The following is a 22,465-nucleotide window of genomic DNA, read 5'->3' on the forward strand; positions in this document are numbered from 1 at the left end:
CCCTTTTCTGCAACCAAAATTGAAGGCCCTTTATCAAATTTTACAATATTAATTCGTGGTGATACTATTTTTCCACAAAGAAATAAAATTGACGGGTAGGCCTTGTAGAGACTTGTTAGTCTTTACGATCGAGCAAACGTCAATGTTTTGCCCGCGCACTCATGTTCGCTGGCCTACCTGTAAAAACAGAAGTACAACTGTTTGAAATCTGCTGGGTGCGTGATGATATCACGATGACATCACTAGGTGTGTGCAGTGGGTACTTTCCCGCGCGGACTTTGATGTTTGAAGAGAGATATATGGTGGAGGTATTCTTATGTTAGGCAATCCCTAACACTCTTGCCTTTTTGGCGGTTCTTTTTGTATTAAAGAAGAAAGAAGACAGTTTGTCGCATGCTCAATGCTGCAAGGTCATCAAACTCAGACCCGCTTGAATTGAATGGAGCAACAGAGCGATAAGCACACACAATACTCCTATTGTGATTGGATATGTACGGTACAACTCGTGCTACGGCCCACGTCTACGCACCGACGTCGGGCTCGTCAGCCAATCAGCGCGCTCTGTTCGGACCACGGGACCGCTTGTACACGCGCGTCAGACTCGTCATCATGGTGAATCACATTGTCAACTGTGTAATGCGGGGCCCGGTACGTGCATTGTCAATGCGTATAGTCTACAGCTAGCTGGGGTATCCCGCCTGGCCGGGCCGGGCTAACCCACGTGCGATCGGCTGGGTGTGTGACGAGTCACCCGTCCGTGTATAAATAGCCTCACTAACTCGTACCGGCTGTCAGTAGGCCTTGCAAGCAGCCCAACGTTAGCGCCGGCACACCACATAATCACACCACTCACCCCATCAAGATCAGCACTCCATTACCTCACACCGGCCTCATCGTGAAAACTCGTTTTCTCGTCGGATATTAGATAATATTTTTTGTAGTTTAAGTAACCCAATATGGCCGGGATGAGCGACGATCCGAACATTGCGAAACTCTTCCAATCCGTACAGAGGGAGTATCCAGATCCCGTCAAAGCAAGAGTCCAAGGTAGGCATCGGTCCTCTGTCATTATTTTAAAACTAAAAGAAATGATGTTTTTAAACAAATTATTCTTGCCCTAGCCCCTAGCTTGAAAATTAAAACTCAGAGTTCTATTTATGGTTGCATATCGATCATCAGAATTTTTAAACAGTTCTTTGTCCTCCAAATAACGGTTCTCTTCTTTAGTCCTCATGCTTTGATGGCTATAGAATTATGCATGCTTTTTGCCTCTACAGTCTAGTCTGATTGTGGATGCATTCATTGTGGCAGCATCCGGAGGGCTTACACTGCGGTTGAAAGCCACTTTCCACAAAAACACCAAACCACAAAATGGGCAAAAATCAATACAAGAACAGTTGCCCATTTTCCCCACCGTCCGCGCTTTGGACACAGTCGTAGGATTTTGTTTGTTTCTTTAAATGTCTGCCTCTCCTGAATGGAAATTGTTCATGCGGTCGCTCCCTTTGTGTTCTATGCATAAAAGAATCGTAGGTTGTGTAATTTTTTCTTTTCAGAAACTGAGGCAATTTAGCATGTTTTATGTACGTGCCGCTGCACGCCTTATGTTTCCGGCTCCAAACTTCATAAAACAACGTTTAACGACAAATTAATTTACCCACGCATAGTGCCGTATGGACGCCTACAAAATACATGGTATACATTGTTCAATGTAATGTTAGGCTCTTATTTTCTATCGGCCCTTAATTTGTGGATTTAGAATTTGTTTCAAACAGTTTCTTGAAGAATACTTTCATTTGTTGGTGGCCTACTTCGAATTGACCGTTATGTATGTAATCAATTATCAACCCGTCAAAAGCCGTGGTCATTAAATATAACTTGGAGCGTTTATCTTAGACCGGTTAACCTTGACCGCGAATAAACCATGGAACTAGGCCCCGGGCGGATTATACAAAGGCTTCATCATAATTATCCTTTGCCCTCGACCTTCTTTGGGGGAAAAAGTGATCTTGGACTTCGGTCCAAGTACAATAAAGCTAATCTATTTTAGGCATAAAGTTAACAAACACTGCTGAATCTGAAGGTTTTTTACGCGTAGCAGGTGTGCGCGTTAATTAATGACATCGAAGTGGGATAAAGCGATTGTGAAGTTTATGTGTTTTGTGGATCGATGGCATTTTTGTATGTTAAGAACTGAGCTTTGGTCGGCAGCACCTTTAGAACTTGGGTAAGGGGGAGAGCCACATTATACATTACCACATTTTGTCACGCTATTCCCAACTGGCAAACCACAGTACCTTGAAATGAAATGATAATGAGGAACGAGGATGGTTTAAATTCAAATTGTATTTTTTGAAATAAACTACAATTGTTATTTGGTTAATGCTCTTACAGATTTATAGGTATGAGAATTCATCCTAAAGACCATTATGCTATTGCGGCCATCTTGATTTTTTTAAATTTCAAATCAACGTAACCAAAGCGAGGCTGGAATGAAAAATAGTCTGGTTCCTGTTTGCACAAAAACATACAGGGAACATGACTGAAATGGTGGCAGCATGATAAAGGTCTATAAGGCTATGTAAGCTGCTTGTAGAGCTGGTCTCAGAGTACAGAACATTCTATTCAATGATTTAGAATGGCTATTCACTGAAAATCTTTTCATGTATCTGGTCTACGCAATGGGCCATATTTAGCACATTCATTGACGATACGGGGTAATCCTATATGAAAGCACTGCCCGACTCACAAGTGACAGTCAGTTAGTGGGTCTATCAGTGAATCAGACCATAGGGGGATCGATGCAAAGAGGACATTATGCTGGTCCGCTGGGAGCAGCAAAGTTACCCATGAGACTTTGTAGGTCGCTTGCCTGACCCACCGAGACTCTCCCGTGATTTATCGGGGGAGGGAGTAGATTAACCTTTTACATAACGACTGAAAGAATTCAAGGTGATGAGACCGCACAGCTGACCTTAACTAAGGTTAGACTTGGCTAACCGTCGCGCTAGTCTCGGGCGGATCTGAAACCTAGAGAAGTGAGAATTTACGACCCATGGTCGCCAAACACACGTCTCGGGGCCCCGGGAATATCACACGAAAACCACAGCAAAAACCCAAAAGAACAAGACCCCATGTTGAGATTGTAGGATTATGCACCGCGAAGCCAGGAACAGTTTGTGGGAACTATAAATTAACTCCACTCAAAAAAGCTCCAAGCAAGTATTCTTTTCGAAACTAGTGTAAATGTTAACAGGTGTTGGAACCAAAAACCTGCTCTGTGCGGCTAGCTCCTGTTATTTAACACCGTCGTACGTAGAAACGAACATGGTTGGTACCTGCTTAATGCGGACACGGATGTCCATGAGTTATAAAACAAGGACAGATGGTCACTTCCATTCAAATGTTCTGCCTCGTACTTGACACTGTTATAAAACTTACGTCAAAATTACTGTTTGCATAAAGTACACGTGCTAGGCATGCCGCATTTATATAAACATGAATTCCATAACACCCACACGGCACTGGTCCTGAAAAGCGAGGAATGCTACTTGGGTTTTGTCCAACGCGAGACTTAAAAAAGTGATGTTCCGTTAACTGAAGACTTAGAGATGCAGTTCAGTTTAAAATACATTTGAACATAATCCTGGTCATTAGTAGATGTGTAACATTCATTATTCTCATTTAGGGTTGTCAAGGTATTAAGGTGCCGATTTAAGGTTGCCGATTTAAGCCAATATTGTTATACCTGTACTGCCGCTTCAAGAGTAAGTTTTTGGATTGAGTCCAAGAATGTGATTGGTGAACTTGAACCTGACATGCCTGGGTGTGCTAGGAACACAAGTACCTGTCAAATGTCCATTCATGAAACACGTCGGTATCCAGGTGGGTTTGGTCGCCAGTAGCACCGCCCATCGGCAGAGGCCCTTAAAGGGATACTGCGTCAACTTTAGGTTGATTATTCTGGAGTATATTCAGTACAATCTTCATCACTAATAAAAGTTCTTAAACGAACACAGTTTTACCACTAATCCTTTAAACACACAGAAGCTGATATATTTAAACAGTAACTTGTTTTCCACACTAAATACAAATGCCATAAAAATGTATTATGTTTGTAGAGATTTGATATCAAAAAGTCGGTTCTACCCATTAAAGCCTCGTTTTTGGAACGATGAAACTGTATAGTATCCTTCCGGTTTTCCACGCCGACCAATCATTGATTATCCTTAAAATAAACGACTTCAAAATTTACCCATTCCGTTCTGGCTTTTTAATTTGTTTTAATTGTGTTATCGATGGGCCATACATTACCTCGACAATAATAGGATGTTGTACAAGTCGCTGTGACATTTGCTTTTACGGTGATTATTTGAACAAGTGTGTCCCGTATCGAAAAAAACCCGGTGATATTTAATGTCAGTGTACACAATCAGACAGAACTGTGTAGGCGTGTGCAATTCGATAGTGTCAATCTACTCCACGTTTTTTTGCCACGTTATCTGATTTCTATTATTCGTTCATTCATCGAAACGCGTCACGGATCTCCACTGTCAATTCATAAAGAGAGTGTCGTTAAGCTAGCCTGGGGGTTCGTCTGTTTGTTTACCAACTCAAACATTAATAAGTTGAACCTACTGAAAAATGTGTAATTTTGCCTCATTTGGAAGTGTGCTCTATGTGGTTGACCATAAGAACACCAAGTTCATTGTTAATGTCAGGGGAGGAAAGCCCCTAAAAAATTCCCCAACGTCCTTAAGATAACGATGCCCCTTTTTCATAGAAATTGAACAACGCAACCGTGTCACAAAGATAAAAGGAGGCGTGGGTGTAATCTTTTTAAAGTTGTATTGGAAGGAATCGTGCCGCTTGATATCTAAGTGATGAAGTGCAACATTTCAAGATACCGAATTGTATGGCGTGCCAATTTAGAATTCAAACGCAAAATAGCGATTTCAACAGAGATACATTGCTTAGAAATAGAAATGTCAATAGGAATAGTGATTTCTTCATTTCGTGATTAAAATGTAACGTCTGGAAATAGAGAGACAATGTCTACTATAAAATAGAGAATTCTGTATGCATGGCCCACTCCAGGATGTTAAATTTGCACGCCAATGCGTCGCCCCTGCTTTTAACCATTCGTTATGTCTCTTTACTCATACCGTATGCAGGTGTAATCCGACGCATGAATGTTAATCGGTTCTGTTGCATAGAGCTGTGCATTGAGCGTGTCGATATACGATTGCAAACGATGAGTGATCGGAATTCCGCTTAAAGTTCGATCACTCACAGACAGACTAACGATGAGACATAAAAAAGGACGTTATCTCATGCACCCCCCCCCCCAAAAAAAAGGTAGTCACAAAATTCACAATGGTTTGAAGCTCTAACTGCTCATTGGATAACAGCAAAAATCGTATATGTTTAACCACGATAACGTAAAATAATTATGTACTTTTCCGTTCCTCTTGATACTGATAGCATTAACCTCTAGTTTTATGAACTTTTGTTTCGTCCCAAACAAAAAACAACTTGCACCCCTTCGTGCCCGTCTGTACCCCCATCCAGGACAGTCATGATTTGCCCTTGAAGAAATTTCCCAAAAATCAAAGGAAAGGTAAAAAAGTTTGACTGAAATGAAGGGGTGGGAATTAGACTGAGGTTTTTCCGTGGGCGTATTGTGTAGGATCCCGCTAGGGTGATAACCAACGCAGATAAAAGTGGGAATACGCGCGTGTTCGTCCAATCAGCGTTGAGTATATAAGAGCGCACACCCTCTCAGTTCTTGTTCATTGTGTTAAAGGGACTGTCATGCCGAAGACTTTTTTTTCTTCATTTGACCGACAGCACAGTGAGCCCTCTTGCGTTTTTTCTTCCATAACACTGGATGAACTTTTGAGTTGTTTGGGGCGAAGTGGTAGTAACAAGATTGGAGTAAACTTCTAAGCATCAATTTATTGTAAATTTGCAAGTTGAGAGGAAATTTTTCCAAATCTTTAAGTTAACTTCCCTACAATCGGAACGAGAAACAATCGATCAAAATTAACAATGATGTTTTAAAAGGGCAACGCTTAGTTTGCAAATTGGTTTGATCTGTTCAGCACTTTATCGACTTTTTTGATAAAAAAAGTTCAGCTTTTACTCATCATTCCATCGGCATCACCTTTAAGAATCAAGCCGGTCTTCTGTCTCCGAACAAAAAAAAAGATGTCCAAAGCTAAGGTCTTTGCTCTCTCCCGATCCCCTGCTAGTCTCCAGCGAAATGGTGTCAGCGGGCCCGCGAGCACAGCGCCAAACGATTGGGGTCTTTCAGGTTCAATTTGACGGCAACCGGTGAAACGAGAACGCCTGGGTTTGGCGGTGGATGGAGGGCGGGTGGAGGGAACGGAGAGTTTAATCCTTACTCCTTGCTCTCTGTTTCTTCGTTTCGATTTCATTGCAGAGGTTTCTTTATGGAAAACGCACAAGTTTTGTACTATTCTTAGAATTGTTTAGAAGAGATAGTGGTTAGTGTTTGATGGAGCGCATGCTTTGGCTTTAAGGAGAAAGCACCTTGCTGAAAAAAATTGTTTTGAAACCTGTAGGCCTAAGTTACTAAGTGTAATGATTGAATTGTTTTGCACGTGTACAAAACCAAGTAAAGTGAGTTCCCACATTACAATGTCAAGTTCCCTGACGTCTACATGGGGCAACCCGTAGAATAATGTATTACTCTTTGATCTGGACGAAGTCAAAAGAAATTCACTTGGAGGTTTTGGTATGGAAAAGGTTTGGAGTTTCCCCCAGTTTTTGGCGCGATGTGTGGTCGCATTGGTGGTACAACCAGACAGGGTCCGATAACGCTACAGGGCTCCTGGTCTGATCTGGGCCATGCCTGGCCCTCGGTGCAACATGAGTCGAAAGGGATTAGCCAGGGGTATGTCGCGGCGAAGCAGCTCGTATAAAAGTATGCCAAATCCTCGGCAAAAAGGGGCTTGGTCATAAGCCAGCTCCTAAGATTCCCCAGGGAACTCCGAAGGAAACACAGAAAAAAATAGCACAATCTACAAAAACCACAAGAGGTCTGCCGCAAAAACCAGAACAAATTTGAAGTTGTTCCTTTGCGCAATCTAGCAAAATGACTGCAAGTGACCCCTAGTTGGTAAGTGAGTGTGTATATATAGACTGTGGCCTATATGCATGTACCACACGTAGGACCCAATCCCAATACCATTTGGTTCTTATGGAGTTTTGCATGCATAACGCCATTTGGGACGCGCCCACTGGGATTAATATCTGTCACATACAATTCGCGCTTTATCAGTATTGTGGGAAAAAGTGGGATCGGTTTTTTGCCTGCGGCAACGGAGGAGCCCAGGATTTTCGATAATTTTGACACTGGTGAGATTTTCGTTTATGTTGTCGAGACACAGCATAACGCAGCATTTTCTTCACACCTATAAAACACCCCTTCCGTTTTTCTCATGCATTTTGAAATGTGTGCACATCTGCGATGGAAGTTAACACACAAACGCTGCAAAGGTTTTGGCAGTTAAAACCTTGCCCCGCTGCTCAATTGAAATATACATCCGCCATTCCCAGAGCACGCCAGATTGCTGCTCGCCATTGCAACGTTGTCATTTCGGCGAGAGTTAAACTTTACGATGATATATTTCGTCGCTGAGAATTTCATAAAAGTAAAACTGATGTTGTCTGAGCCCTTTTTTTTTTTTACCACCCAGCGCGGGTTTATTGGGCGCCCGATGTGACCTTAAGATCAAACTCTCAGACGGTTGGATCCCCTTAAATCCGTTTTTTTTTTCCTCTTTGAATATTTTTATAGTTGGTTCATCACATTTTGTTTGGTGCGATTGTAATCATTTATTCCTGTAAGGGAGCTAAGGATTAATCCGACATCTGCATCAACTACCAAGACATCGAATGGCAACTTTTCTATTTGTATATTTCAGTGACAAAGTTCTTTTCGTATATTCCTTTTAGTAAAAAAATAGCACAACGAGATTACTGATGAAGGAGCAAGTATAAGAGTAATGATAAAAATGCAGTTACAAGAAAGTCCTCTCAAGTTTCTTATCAACACGACTTAAAAGTGACTTATAACGAAAACAAATTTCCCTTTCTTAAATATGAAATGATAAAATTTTCTTCGATAAAATTGCAGCGTCGAGTTGTAACGGTTTATTACCTTTTTGAGTTTCACGTTGAACTTTTCGTATGTAGGCCAACATCAAGATAGCGCCGGAAAAGTAATACCAAAATTTAGGGCGACACCCACACCACGTGGTACAGATATGAAATCAGTTTATCGATATTAAACTTCAAATAGAAGAATTCCATTGTTGACCTTTTATACTCGCCCTGCCAAGCTTCATTGCATAAAAATGTTCAGTATAACGACAAGCATAAAGAAATGTCTCCAATCCTTGTCCCACATTTTCAGATAAGTATTGAAATTCTACACTTGTATGACCTTGATTCACATCGTAATAAAAATACAACATCTGGCAGAAGTGTATTGGACGCGAGGGTGGGAGTCGCGGTTAGAATTGAGAAAACAATCAGTTTATTGCATTTTCTCTTGCTTTGAAAAGTGCATTCACTTTTCCCGACTTACGAACAATTGAAGACATTATACTTTTACGGTTTTTGCAATGTTTGTGAAGAATGAAGTGTAGAATGGACAATATTTAGAACTTGTCGATTACACCAGCAATCTTACCCTTTGCAGTACATGCTGAAAAGTCTAGCTGTATCATGAGGATGTGATTTACATTCTCGCGAGAAATGAGAAAGAAAATCCCAGGTACCAGCACGGAAAGCCCAGTTTTGATTCCCCCTTGCTAATAGTTGGCACCTCGCAGACTAGGTAGCTCCGGGGAGTGAAGAGACGCCGTCAAATTGCCCACTGATTCGGCGCAGAGTTAGGCCATTTCGCGCTCCGCGGGGAGAGATTACGAAGCAGAGAGGGGCAAAATGGACGCCGCAATTATTATGCTGTACCGCACAGGGGAAAAAAGTTTTAAAAAGTGCCTTTTTAAAACCACATTTTATCGGTTTTTGATCACGGAGTTGCTTGGCTTTAGGGCAGAATTTTAACTGCATCAACTATAAGTTATCGCTAATAAATCAGTCGCTAAGGGAATGGAACTTGATTTGACGTCATCGTGAATCGAATCACGTGATGTTTCTGGCGGTCTGGTTACAGAATTGATAATCAATCGAAGCTGTTGCTGAATTGTTGAAAATCAGATCTTGGCCCAGTCAAAGGATTTCAACGAAAGGATTAACTTTCCTTATAACTGATCAACGCATAATCCAAACTTCATGCTTAACTTCAGATATTGTAGATTGGCTGTCAGATTAATGACAAGGACAGGAATTTTAAGGAACTTAGAGGTAATCCAAATTTGGAATCTCGTATATTTCTAAGATACAGAACCTGAGGAAATAACTTAATCTTCAAGATTGTTCTTCTCTTAGTCTCTCCAATCTTCAAAAACTTTCTCAAAAAGCGAACGTGCCTGCGACAAAAATAAATCACTTCCGGTATTTGTTTTGTTTTGCTTTCTCCTTGCCTAATACCAAATTCAGTGATTTACGTGCGTATGTGCTCTGACTGAAATGACAAGGCTAGAGAGCGGCCCGTATGCCCATGCAACCTTCTATCGGCAAGGAATTGTGTATTTTGACAAAGCGTGTAAGACGGGGGGTATACAGCACAAAAGCCTTGTTGTTTAATGGCTTTTTACGCCGATGAGCTTGAGTAGGCCTAGACGATTGAAGGACGCTGGTCTTGAGGACAAACGGGCTCTCCTGCACGTTTTTGTCCTAATTTTTAGCCGCGAAGGTCCTCCCTTTTGTCCGAGGCGAAAAATTGTAAACAAATGCCTGAAGTACGCTCGGGTTACCAAATAGTTAAATCGGGCTTGAAATTTCAATAAACATTTAGTCTTTTACGATATCTCTTGTACTGTTTTAAGCGGGAGGCTTTGGTTGTACAATGACCAAATGCTTTGTGTAGTTTTGAAAATCGGTCAATAAACAGGAGAAATAGTAAATGCACATAATTGCGATGCAGAGTATGAACAAAATAACAGTCCTATTCTCACAGCTGTCACAATGGTTCTGATGACTGTGGTGACAGTATGCGGGGGAGAGGAGGAAAGACCGGTAACTGACCAATTAAGGGGCGGGGCTAAGATTTTGCGCGGGGGAAGTCGCCCGGACTGAGCATATGAAGCAAACAGGTAGGGACTTAATGGAGTAGGCCTCCATTCATCACCGAATAACCCACATGTGCAACATGAAGACCTACTTAGTCTGCGCTACAAACATTGTTTTTTCCACCAAAATGTCTGGAACTCGAAAAAAATGGAGACTTCCTTTCAGTGTCTGACCGCACGGTCATTGCGCGCAGACCTCGAAGCAAAAAAGAAGCAGGATTTTTTTGACGGACGGCGATTGTTAGAGTTCCAGTTTTGCGGTATTTTTTTGCAGTTTACCTGAGGTTTACTGTTTCCAGCGGCGACAGTTAAAAATATCATCGACAAACAATGTGGTACCGGGTTGTGTTTTCAGGCCTGGGGTATTCGAAATGCAAAACGCACTTTCTTTGATGTGGAGTTAGGCCTAGTTTTTGAATGGTTTTGGACTATACTCTCAAACACAGCTCTTGTTCCAAAAGATGGCGTGATTTTTCTGCTCCACCTCCACCCCTCTCCCAAAAAAAGAAGTCGCAGGACGTTTTTAGTTTTTCCGCCATATTGTCGGGAAAGCACAACTGTCACGAAACACGAAACTTCAATTAACCCCCCAAAATCCGCAGTCATAAAAGTCAAAGATTGAGATCTGTCGCCCACACAATCATTCACAGCCTTCTTGAAAGAACCCCTCACCCCTTCTTGACACAATTAAGGAAAGATGGAGTGGGAGACTTCAACTTCCAGGATGTATAAACTTTTAACGGCTGATTTGAAGATATAATGGTGACAATACTGCCTGATTTATAGAGGCACTTCTTTGAAAAGCTATGGCTTTTTAATTAAGATCGTCTAGATTTATTCGTAGTCCGAATTGAACCCCCCCCCCCTTCCCGCGGGCATGCGCACCGCCCGCTCGACTTTTATTTCTGTCATTGCCTGTTACAGCACCAAAAATGGTACTGAAGTTCAGACTCGACAGGCCGTGCATAATCATTCGCATCACCCATGTAGAACTGAGCTCTCAGACAAACACAAAATGTTCGAAATAGTGGGAACAGTATAACGGACCACCTTGATTGATTACATGAGAATTCAGCCTGTTTCTTCGCATTACTAGTAGCCTCAAGGTCGCCAGAGTTTTCAGTGAATTTGGAGACCTTGTTTCTTGTTCAAGTTGGCGTGAATTTGGAGACCTTGTTTCTTGTTCAAGTTGGCGTCTCAGAACCATCACTTTACGCTTGCTGTTGGATTTATAATAAGAGCAATTATTTTTTGGTGAAACGGTGAATGATTTTCTCGAAGGGAAGGAAATTACAAAATCTTGAGCTTCTTCGGCATGTCTTTTCATCTTTCTTAATTGTTCTGGCGTTGGTTCAGATGTGAACTTGTGAAGTCCAAAGTGCTCTTTTGGGTGCATATTTCAGAACGGCCAACAACGAGCCGGTTGCTGGCCGTCACTTGTCAGCAATCAATCTTCTCGTTCAGGAAGCAGACGGGGAGAAATTTCAACCCTGAGCGGTGACCTAGACCTTGCGGATTAAGTCCGCTAGTCAGCTCACGGCAGCCGTGTAGACCCAGGAATGTCTAACATTAATCTCGAAAATTCTCACATTTAACCGCGAGATTTCATGTTTTTGTAGGCCAGGCCCTATGATTGAGACTTGTCGTGAGAGTTCGCGTTCGCAGAATTGGAATGTTGACTTCCGCTGGTGATCCGTGTTTCTTGTAAAAAAGATTTAAAGTTGACTAACAGCTGACTTTGTTACATCACCGACTGCGCAATCCCTTGGCAAAGATGCATCAAAACGCGTGGGCCTAGCTTCATGGCTCCGAGAAACATTTACTATAGAATAACCTTCAATTTTAAGGTTCGCAGAATACGTGGGCAGAGAGACACACGCGATGTGCTTGTATTTTTGGCGCACTTTTCTTATATAAAGACACAGGTGATTCATGTACAACCAATCAGTGCACATGCGACGCCCTTTGTCGTACGCCGCGTGGTACCTGAAGGGCTTTTGTGCTGCCAAAAAGACCGCCCGGTGTGTATTTGTTGCGAGGTACAAAGCTGCCCCGCCGAGGTCCCACCGGCGTGGTTTCCGGCCAGGTTTGAGGGTGTACCACCCCGCGGTCCCCCGCCGCAGATTCAGGCCTTTCCCCGCTGTCCTCGCTCGACCTTCGCAAGTGTAACACTGTTCTGTGTTCGTGGGATCTATATTAAGACTGCGAAATTTGTTGGGCGTTTCGACTAATTTGGTGATCATTTTTTGGTGAACAAACGTCCTGTGAGCTATTGTGGGACCACCATATTAAGCAGGCAATTGTGAACAGTTACCAGACTTTGTTACTGATCGTCTGGTGGTCATTCATAATATTATTTTGTACTGTTGAGATTGTGTAACGTGAATCTTGCCCATTTCAGTTGGGTACCCGAAATCGCAGCGTTTCCTTTGCAAGACCAAGGCGTCATCTTGATTTTAAATATAAGTAAGTTTGTAAATGAGCAAGAGTATTAATAATCTCCCTGCAGACACCGTTTCCTTGCTTCTGAAGCACCTGTCCGGTTGCAGACAACGGTATGCATGCGACACTGAATCACGCTCTAAGTCTGTCACAGATTTTTTTTTTGTTGCTTTATCCGTTCTTCGATCGGAAGTAGGTTTTACAATTGTTCAGCCGCCTCTAAAAATCAACCAGTGGCAAAATACAATGCATTTGAGGAATTGATACACCCATCCTGTTACTGTTAGTTGAGTTAAAATTCAAGCCTTGTGTTGCTGTAATGCGGTTCTGTTAACACAAGAAAATCAGCCGTTCGCGTTAAGGAAGTGTACGATTACACAAGAAGCCTAGCGTCATCAATTTGCAACCAGGAAAACTTGAACTTGTACGGGGACTGAAAATGAGTCAAGAGCATGTTGAGCTGAGCGAATTCAAGGCCACCTCGCGCGGTGCCTGTCCGCGTTAATAGGCCCGTTGAGACCTCAGTCTGCCTAAGTCCCGTAGACGCCAGTCAGTAATAGGTTACCATGCGAGCACGCTGGGGGACGACCGGGGGACTCGGCAAGTGCTATTGACCCCTGGCAGACATCTCCCTGCCCGAGTGCCCGATTTGTCTCAGTGACGAATTTGAAATCAGTAACGCTCGGGGTGGCTCCTGTGCATGCGCGAACCGCTCGAGAGTAATTTGATCACGGGGGAAGTCTCAGCACGATACGAGGTTTAGGCGGCAGCAGACTTGTCATGGTTATGATTAAAGGATTTGTTTGGTAACGCCCCCAGTTTTTGGTTCGATTTCAATCACTTGGCTGGGGTGGGAATAGATAAGCCTGGAGTAGTTTATTTTATGAAGGGAATATTCCCCGGTTGTTTTTTTGGTGGAGTGATGTAAGGCTGGCTGATTTTAGGTTCGTGTTTAGTCAGAGTGAATCTTCCTGTGGGTCTAATTGTGCCATGTTTTATTTCCCTTATCCCACGAAAATGATATTAAGCCAATTCCGATTCATCATTTACTGTCTCATGGCCAACAAGAACTATCGGAAAGGCCCTATCGCCACATGCTGTATTTACATATTGCGCAGCATTTTCCCCACAGAGTTATCCATAATTATAAGCAGGTGAAACAGTTTTAGCAATTTATGCATTAATCCCCCCAAAGGTCCTTTAACACGGCAAAAAATTGATGGGTGACTTAGGCCTACTTTATAATATGAAGTACGGAATTACTTGTTAGTGCTAAAATCTTCGGTGTTTGCCCCTTTAAGGAAAGTGAAAACTGATATTGAAATATAACTTCACACACCCTCTTTGATGAGCGTTGGACACCAGACTTTTCACCAACCCTGGATGGGTCGACATGTGAGGTCTCCCAACCCCATCAGAAACCAGACTTGTAGAGCGATTAAGGGGTCGCGGCGTTCAGTTTTGATATTATGTGATAATCAAATGCCACTTAAGCCCCACATGGTTACTGGGTTTTTTTCTTGCCATTTTTTTCTTCTTCTCGTTTTACCGGGGATGGCGGGAGTCGGTGAGCGGAGTCTGAAACGCTATCTGAGGGGAGACGAGGGGCTTGGGAAGCGGGCTAATGAAGTTAAGGCCTCCGCTGCTGGAATCTTACAATTTGGGTCAATGCACTCGGTGTCTAGGTTCAGTTGGTGGCTTCTAATCCCAGGGCCATCTTTCTTTTTATTGCCTAAATGAAGATGCACTTTTTGGAGGGGTGGGGGTGGGGGGAATTTGCTGGCAATCACAAAAATGTTTAATTTGAATTATGGGGAGGCGTGGCGTTGAAATTAACTTTGGTTGCATGATGAATTAGTAGACGTGGTCGTTCCGGAGATTTGCGATTGAGGTTGGGGCTGACAGTGATCATAAATAACTGTTTGAGAAGGAACATTGTGGGACACATTTTAGAGGAGGGTTAAGACCAAAGTTTCTACCACAGCTTCATATTTTCCACTAAGAAAAACAACAGTCGCTTTTCTCTAAATCTTCAACCAAACAATCCAGATGTGCAAAAAACCGTTTATTGAACATGACAGCTTGGACAGACACGGACGATGACGAATGTATTCCCAAAGAAGTCTGATTAATAACGTCTTGAATTTCTCTCTCTCTTTTTGTTGGCTCCAAAAGTAGATGTTCCTGTTTGTACCAGAGTTGATAATTTCTGGCGTAGAACCATGTGACGAAGACCTTTGCATGTTGGCCTACAAAATGGCTAAAGGCCGGGTGCATTGACACACCGCGTCTATAACTCTAAGCCCCAATTCTGAGCTCAGTCACCAGGCCTATAATATAGGCCATACCCGCAGGGCTCACGGTATATAACGGACCCTTAATACCAGTCCCTAGATACGAGGGGAAAAAACAGCAAATTTAGACCCTCTTGAGCAGCTAGGGCCTATCCCTTCGGTGTCTTAATCTCCCCAAGAGTCGAGTCCAGAGGGTTTGCCTAGTCTAGTTAGGGGCACCGGCTTCGTTACCTAGTTTTGCAGAGGCAGCCGGGCCGTCTGCGCCAGACATTTTTACCGGAGGGTTTCTGGGGCTATGCACGGTGATTGTCCCCTCTCTTGGTCTTGTTGTCTGGACGGATTGATAGCTTTAACGTCTGAGGTGTAGCCCTGTCACAGTAACCCGAAAAAACAAGTTTGAAATCTGGGTGCGAGTGGCCGCCATCGGAAACGAGGTTTTCATGTCAGCTTTGGCGTTTATTAACCCACTGCAGTGAATTAATCAAATTCCCGCCAGATCTTTGAAAAGGATGTATCACTTTACGATGCATTGATTAATTGTAACATGTCGATTCAAACCTTTGTGGCTTTAATTGAAAGTCTGAGAGGTAAAAGCTATCGTCAAACATGATTGTATAGACTTGTGTTTTACTATAGTTTCAGAAGACAGACATTCCTGTTTTCTCGAAGAACATAAGTGCAATAAATTTATTTCAACAGCGTAGCCTAAACAACATTATTGTGGTCAACACCCAAGGCGAGACCAGGGTGTGAGGTTCATGTAGACGTCAATTCAATCCTTAAAAGGTTATGGAATCCCCTTCATGATATCTTTTCTATTTTACGTATTCCTCCTCGATCCAGGCAAGCTACCGGAATGGCTAGAAGGAAGCTTGATCAGGAACGGGCCCGGGCTCTTCGAGGTCGGCGAGACCTCGTACCAGCACTGGTTCGATGGCCTCTCCCTCCTCCACCGATTCAGCTTCCAGAAGGGCAAAGTCACATACCAGAACCGATTCCTCCGTAGCGACGCCTACACCAAAGCCAAGAAGTACAACAAGATCATCTACGGAGAGTTTGGTACCATGGGCATCCCGGACCCTTGCAAGAACATCCTGGAGAGGTTCGTCAGTCACTTCGTTCCCGTTAGTACTACCGATAATAACCTGATCAACTTCTACAAGATTGGAGATGAGGTATATACGTCGTCCGAGACCAACACGCCCATCAGAATCAACGTGAATGATCTAAGTACAGGACCAAAGGTGAGAAAAGATAACCAGACGTTGTAAAATGTCTTCTGAAATTTTGTATAAAATAACAGTATTTGCTTATGAATTTCATAGAGCTTGCGTTGACCAGTGCACATTTTCCTTTTACCATTTTGTCGACAGTCGTGATTTCATTTTAACCGAGACATCTTCGTTTTTCCCCCTTCACTTTTTGCGTTTTTGCTACAGATTGATTTGTTTGGCGCCTTTTGGACAATGACCGCTACTGCGCATGGGCAAGTCGATCACGATGGCACCACGTACAACGTAGGCACGTCGTACTTCACCGGGTGTAATTATAATATCATCAAGTTCAATCATAAATGTAAAGGTAAGATGGAGTTCTTAAAGTGCGCAGTTGCAAATTCTCCGCCTAAGCTCTGTCTCAAATCTTTAATATTAATGTTAATGTTATTCCACATTGAAGATGCATTTCTTTAAGTTTTGATTAAAAGTAACCATTCATAATAATGACTGATTTCCATCAATCCCGTCTAACGGGTCATGAGTTTGTGATTGGTTAAAAGGTTTTTACACAATGCATTATTCATGACCCATTTCCACCAATCCCGTCCAAAGGATGCATTTCTGATTGGTTGAAGGTTTAACACAATGCATTATTCATGACTCACTTCCGCCAATCCCGTCGAAAGGATGTATTTCTGATTGGCTACATGTCTACACATGCATGATTCATGACCTATTTCTACCAATCCCGTTTCCCCTTCCGCGCACAGAAGACCCCACCAAGTCCGCCAAGATTGTTTGCACCATCCCGGCCCGCTACAAGACCCGTCCCTCCTACTACCACAGCTTCGGTATGACGGAGAACTACTTCGTCTTCCTGGAGCAGACGCTCTTCATCAACGTTCCCAAACTGGCCACCTCTGTCCTCCGTAAGATTCCCGTGTGTCAAACCTTGGAATACGACCGTACGGACACTTCTCTCTTCCACGTCATCCGGAAGACCACGGGGGAGATTCTCCCGGTCAAATTCGCGGCTGGTCCGCTCTTCGGCATGCACATCGTCAACTCGTACGAGCAGGACGGACAGATCGTCTTTGACATCTGCTGTTTCCCTGACGACTCTCTCATCAAGAAGTTCTACCTGGAGTATCTGAGACACGGGGACCAACAAGGAAAGAGGAACTTTCCTCGTGCCCAGGTGCGGCGGTTCGTCTTGCCCATAAACGTGGACCAGGTGAGAGCTAGCGAGGTTTAAAAGCTGACGCTTGGTTCGGCCAATTTCAAATTCAGCGAGTTACATTCATACCTCCCCATGCTATAGGTCGTTAGCAATGTCGTGGTCTCCATTTTCATAATCCGTTAAAATGGCGATCGGTGAGAATCTTAAATCTTCCTGGACGTCTTCCACACGTTTGGATTGTCGCTAGAATGGAGGCAGTATAAGACTATAATAACAGATAAATCAAGATGGCGATTGCGCTGTGAAAATGATTCATTTGACTTTGTTTAGATTTGGGTTTTGTGGTTTAGTTTTACTTCCGTTCGGTTGAATTTCAAGAGTTCTAAATTGTGTTGGTTTGGCATTAAACGAAAATGATAAGGGCCGCTTCGGTTTAAAGCAAGAACCATTTTCCCCTTCAAATTATTTATAAAGGATTGTTTGCTTGTGTTTACAGAAAACAGCACCCCCTGGCGTCAACCTCGTGACCCTCCCAGACACATCAGCAACAGCAGTACTGCAAGATGATGGCGTCATCTTCTTGAAACACGAAATCATCTCTCCCATAGGTTAGTAGTCAGTCCTCTCTCTGTCTTCCACACCTGAACCAGACTAAAGTGTCCAAATATCTTAGCTATTGTCTAAGTCTTTGGCAATCACAGCTTCGTGAGAACATGCTGACAACAGGCCAACTTTATTAGGAAGTTACCATGACGTTGTATAGTGTTTCTATAAGCCCGTGACATAACTTTGCTGAGTCCACGATTTTAAGGTTCGGAGCCTGAAATTATATTTTGAAGTTATTTGGTAGAAAGTGTACAGATAAACAATACTCAAATTAAAAACCACGACTATAAGCTTACCCTTCCACCTCCAAGGAAACCAAACTCCACTTAAGACGATGTATTGTTTCTTAAAGACGCTCAACAGAACTTCCCACCTTTTTATTTCTTGTACAGGTTTTGACATGCCCAACATAAACCAACGCGTCAACGGACGACCCTACAGATACGCCTACGGAAACTGCAACAGAGAACTTGGGGAATTCGTGAACACTGTAAGTACAGTCTATTTTTAATATCTTATTAACATAATTGTAGATTTTCATAAAGATATTTATGTTTGGTCACTGATAAGTGAGGGAAAAAAAGATAGGCATTTTAAGGTACAATTTTGTTTTAGTGATATACATGTACTGGGGTAACTGAATAATGGAAAAGTCATGCTTACTAAAGATTTGAAATTGATATAGGTCTATTCTAAAAATAAGTCTCTCTTTTAGTCAGCTATAATGAAAGTTAAGACATCGGTTTCAAAATGATTTTATGTTTGCTGTTTTCAGATTGTCAAGGCAGATGTCAAAACGAGAAAGTGCGTGGTGTGGCATGAGGAGTATTGCTATCCGTCCGAACCCGTGTTCGTCGAAGCCCCGAATGCGGTCAATGAAGATGATGGTAAATATTGTTATTTTTAATTCTGAGAAACAAAGATCAACAAAACTCGAAAAAGCACTTGCTTCTTGAAAAAGCCTTTTGCGACAGTAAATCTTTTCGATTTCCATCTTTCAAGATTATCAACTTGCTTCTTTTCATTTAAAAGGCAGATTTCAGAATTTAAGTTGTTACTGCTTCTATTTCAGCCTTAATTCGTAAACTTCCTTTTTCATCCGCTGTTTGTTTCCCATTTACGGACGCATCCCATTTGAGAATTACCCTCTACTCTCTATTTCTGTTTCAGGTGTCATTCTTTCAAGTGTCCTCAATTCGCAGACGGGCAGAGCCTTCCTACTCGTCCTCGACGCCAAAAACTTAAAGGAACTCTCCCGTGCCCACCTTCCGGCTGATGTCGAATGCCCTCTATCATTCCACGGACAGTTCGTGCACTGACGAGCCCCTTTAATTACCATCTTGGTATACAGCCTCAACTGATATGATTCCATCTTCAGAGGGTCCAACTTTTCTTCTTCGTTTTTTGGTACCACTTGGCTGTCCATACGTGTTTCTATTTATCAACTTCTGACTGATGGAATGCCACGTGGTACTTTGTACAAAACAGACTACCCGAGGACAACTACTGACATTTGAATTAAGATAATTTTGAACAAAAAAACACTTTAGTTCCAAAATCATTATGACTGATTTAAGCTACTTTGTGCGAGTCTACCCAACTTCACTTGCTTAGAACATGGCAGCTAGGCAAGTTAGGTAAACATTTTTCGAAGCCGTAACATCACCCTGTCGTCTGAACAAATAGCTGCTGAAATAGGTCTACTGACCACACAAATATATGACTTTCACTGAAATAGTCGGTGTCCGCGGAGTGGACACCGGTAAGCGGCCGCGCCACTGACTTGGCTGCCGTTGGAGGCCCACCAGTCCCATACCTGCACGCTGCTCGTCACTCACGGTGGGCTTCGGACTCCAAACATTTTACCTCAACCAAACCAGGCTGTGGTTCCCTTTCCTCTTGCATACTCTCTAGTTCGGTCTAGTTCCCGTGCTCACCGTGAAAACCACCAAGATACATGACAATCATTCCAACAAAGTAGCAACCAAACTACATGTGTGTATTAATCTCGTGCATGGTACGCGGCAAATTGCTTCAAACCTGTGATTTGAAGCTGAGTATAGTTTTTTTTTCAGATTCTGCAAAACTGAAAAAAAAATACAGTGCTCTGAAGGATATTTTTTTCGGACACCTTTTTTCCATACCTCAAAAGCAATGGGTGAAACTCAATAATGTGGGAATTTCAAACGGAGGAAATAACATCAATGTTTTTTATTTGTGCTGCTTAAGAACGAAAGATAGGCCTATTGGTTATGTGCAATATTAACTTAAATTAATGATTATTTAAAAAAAGAAAAAAAACACTGCCAAAATAGAAGGATTAACTTTTAACTAGTAATTGATAAATGGCGACGTCGCTGGTGATCCGGCGATGCTATATTAGAAATGGAACGTGTTGAGCAGGGTACCAGGTTTTATGATACTTGATAAACTAGGTAGATGAGCTGTGTGGTTTCTTTCATAAGCTGTATGTGCGTTCTAATCGTGTTCCCAGAAGAAGCGGTAAATTTCAAAGGCGAGGTTCGGCATTTCATCACAGGTATCGGTCTATTTTTGGCCTCGGTACCTCGTTCAGGTGTGGTTCTCAACTAAGTTGTTTTACAGAGGCCAAGATGATATGCCGGGGGGCTTACACATTCCTTCCCATCTCAGAACTGTACCTGTTTGTCTACGAATCTCGTATTAGTCTCTCATATGATTTAAGACCTTTTGCCAAGACGGAGATATTAATTAAACAATTAATTTAAAGTACTTAAAGCATAAATTTAAGATATTTTATTCTTTGCTAGCGTCTCTTTAAGTTGCGACCAGGGTATCGAAAAGTAGTTCAATATTTGAATGATATTTTCGGTTGTGTATTCTCTATTGTCCTTATCAATATTGATAAGAAAATAGTGTTTACTGATAAGGCAAAGTTTAGAAGCACGAACAAGGCAAACTTCAGAAACTACCGGTTCATTGTCACCTTGCTGGTGGATTGTTTCTGCAAACTTTGTGGGACCTGGAAGTTGTAACGTTGACTTTCATCCAGCGTCACCAGCGAAACATTAGTGTCAAGTAGTGGGCCTATGACTGGGCCCCTGTTGGCAAAGCACAAACTTTTTCTAAGCAATAGGTGCCTACTTTTTGACTATAAGCTCTATGAATTTTTACCACTGTTTGTGTTCATTGAATGTTTTTTGGTGTCATTCCGTGTTTGATGAAATTTCCACTCCGTATATTAGTTGCAGTTATACGGAGAAAAAGATTATTTATTAGCTTTCAAAGCCATACTGCAAAATGCTCAGTGTGGTTTTCGTTAAGTATGACACTATTACTTATTAGATGCTATGCTGCAAATAGAAAACAAAAAGTTGTGACATGAATGTTTGAAATTGAATTTTGGTACATGTCTTCGAATTAATTAACTATAATGCTGCATTTATCATTATTGGTTAAACGTTAGGCGACTTCAAGTTTTCATGTCTTAACAAAAAGTATATTGTTAACCAACTGTACGTTTGTTTGCCTGTGCCTTGTATTTGCAACTCAATTGGACACGCTCGATATTTTGCCAAACTTAAGATGAAGTTATATATTATTTATGGAAATAGGTTTGTTAAAAGCTGTGATGTAGCGACATTGTATTATTAGAGCAGGTTTATTTTGTTTATTTATGAATGTAGCAACTCAAAGTTATAGAGAACTAGCCTTTTTTTGGTCTATTTAATTCGTTAGAGATATAAATAGGTAAAAAATAATACAATGTGAAGTCATTGAATGAACTTTATATCGAAATTTTCATTTTATGCAACATATATTGTTTGTTCTCTGCAAAATGCGACTGATTGTCATTGATGGTGACTTTCGATCGATAAAACTTTTTTTTAAACTCTAATGATAATTTATTCATTATTGTTTTCTGGAAGTTTATTAGAGCAAAGTTCAAGTTCAAGGCTCCGATGTACCAGGAACAGACAATGCTTAAAATCAATGTTCAATTGATAAAGGACTGAACTTTGGATATGAACGTTTAATATGGATGACAAAGCTATATTAATAAAAGGAATTGCTAACCATGCGAAAATTATCAGCGCACGAATGTCAGATTTAAAAACAAATATTGTAATTTTTCAAATTCAATTTACTTTGTAACGAAACAAAAATGACGGTGGGGAAGGAATGTCTCAAATCTCGAGATACATTTATTATTATGCATTGTAAGTATAACAGCTACGTGCCTGATACACTTGAACAATTTATAAGTAAATAATTAGAAATATGTATTTTTCTGAAATATTATCACTGCCTCGTGTGTCCAAAGTAAGAATTGGACACCTTTATTTTGTAACGATACCATCTTAGCAGTTGGACGATTTTTCTCGGATTTTGTGAAGTATTATGTTTAGGTTTTGATTCTCAAAATCGACTCTAATATGCAAAATTCGATTATACCGATGAACAAAACCGTTTGTATTCGGCAGAGTCGGCATTCGAATAGGAGTCTTGAATGTATCTTGT

The 22,465-nt window shown here is 41.8% G+C and overlaps 1 protein-coding gene across 1 annotated transcript; it reads left to right on the forward strand.

The window, feature by feature from the left end:
• The first annotated feature begins 616 nt into the window (after positions 1 to 616).
• LOC119745953 (beta,beta-carotene 15,15'-dioxygenase-like) lies at positions 617 to 22,107 on the forward strand. Its single transcript, XM_038222672.1, has 8 exons — positions 617 to 1,047; positions 15,806 to 16,206; positions 16,402 to 16,543; positions 16,950 to 17,413; positions 17,856 to 17,967; positions 18,358 to 18,455; positions 18,741 to 18,852; positions 19,136 to 22,107. Exons 1-8 carry the CDS (start codon positions 957 to 959, stop codon positions 19,282 to 19,284), a joined length of 1,569 nt encoding a protein of 522 aa, XP_038078600.1. The 5' UTR covers positions 617 to 956; the 3' UTR covers positions 19,285 to 22,107.
• Positions 22,108 to 22,465: the final 358 nt, after the last annotated feature.

Source organism: Patiria miniata, unplaced genomic scaffold (genome assembly GCF_015706575.1).
Source record: "Patiria miniata isolate m_02_andy unplaced genomic scaffold, ASM1570657v1 HiC_scaffold_7, whole genome shotgun sequence".
Taxonomy (NCBI): Eukaryota; Metazoa; Echinodermata; class Asteroidea; order Valvatida; family Asterinidae; genus Patiria; species Patiria miniata.

What these genes read in the sequence shown, in the direction of transcription:
- LOC119745953 (XM_038222672.1), top strand. Translation starts at nt 957, where the DNA reads ATGGCCGGGATGAGCGACGATCCGAACATTGCGAAACTCTTCCAATCC. An exon ending in CGTCAAAGCAAGAGTCCAAG is followed by an intron (nt 1,048 to 15,805) that starts GTAGGCATCGGT and finishes TCCTCGATCCAG; the next exon opens with GCAAGCTACCGGAATGGCTA. An exon ending in CGAAATCATCTCTCCCATAG is followed by an intron (nt 17,968 to 18,357) that starts GTTAGTAGTCAG and finishes TTTCTTGTACAG; the next exon opens with GTTTTGACATGCCCAACATA.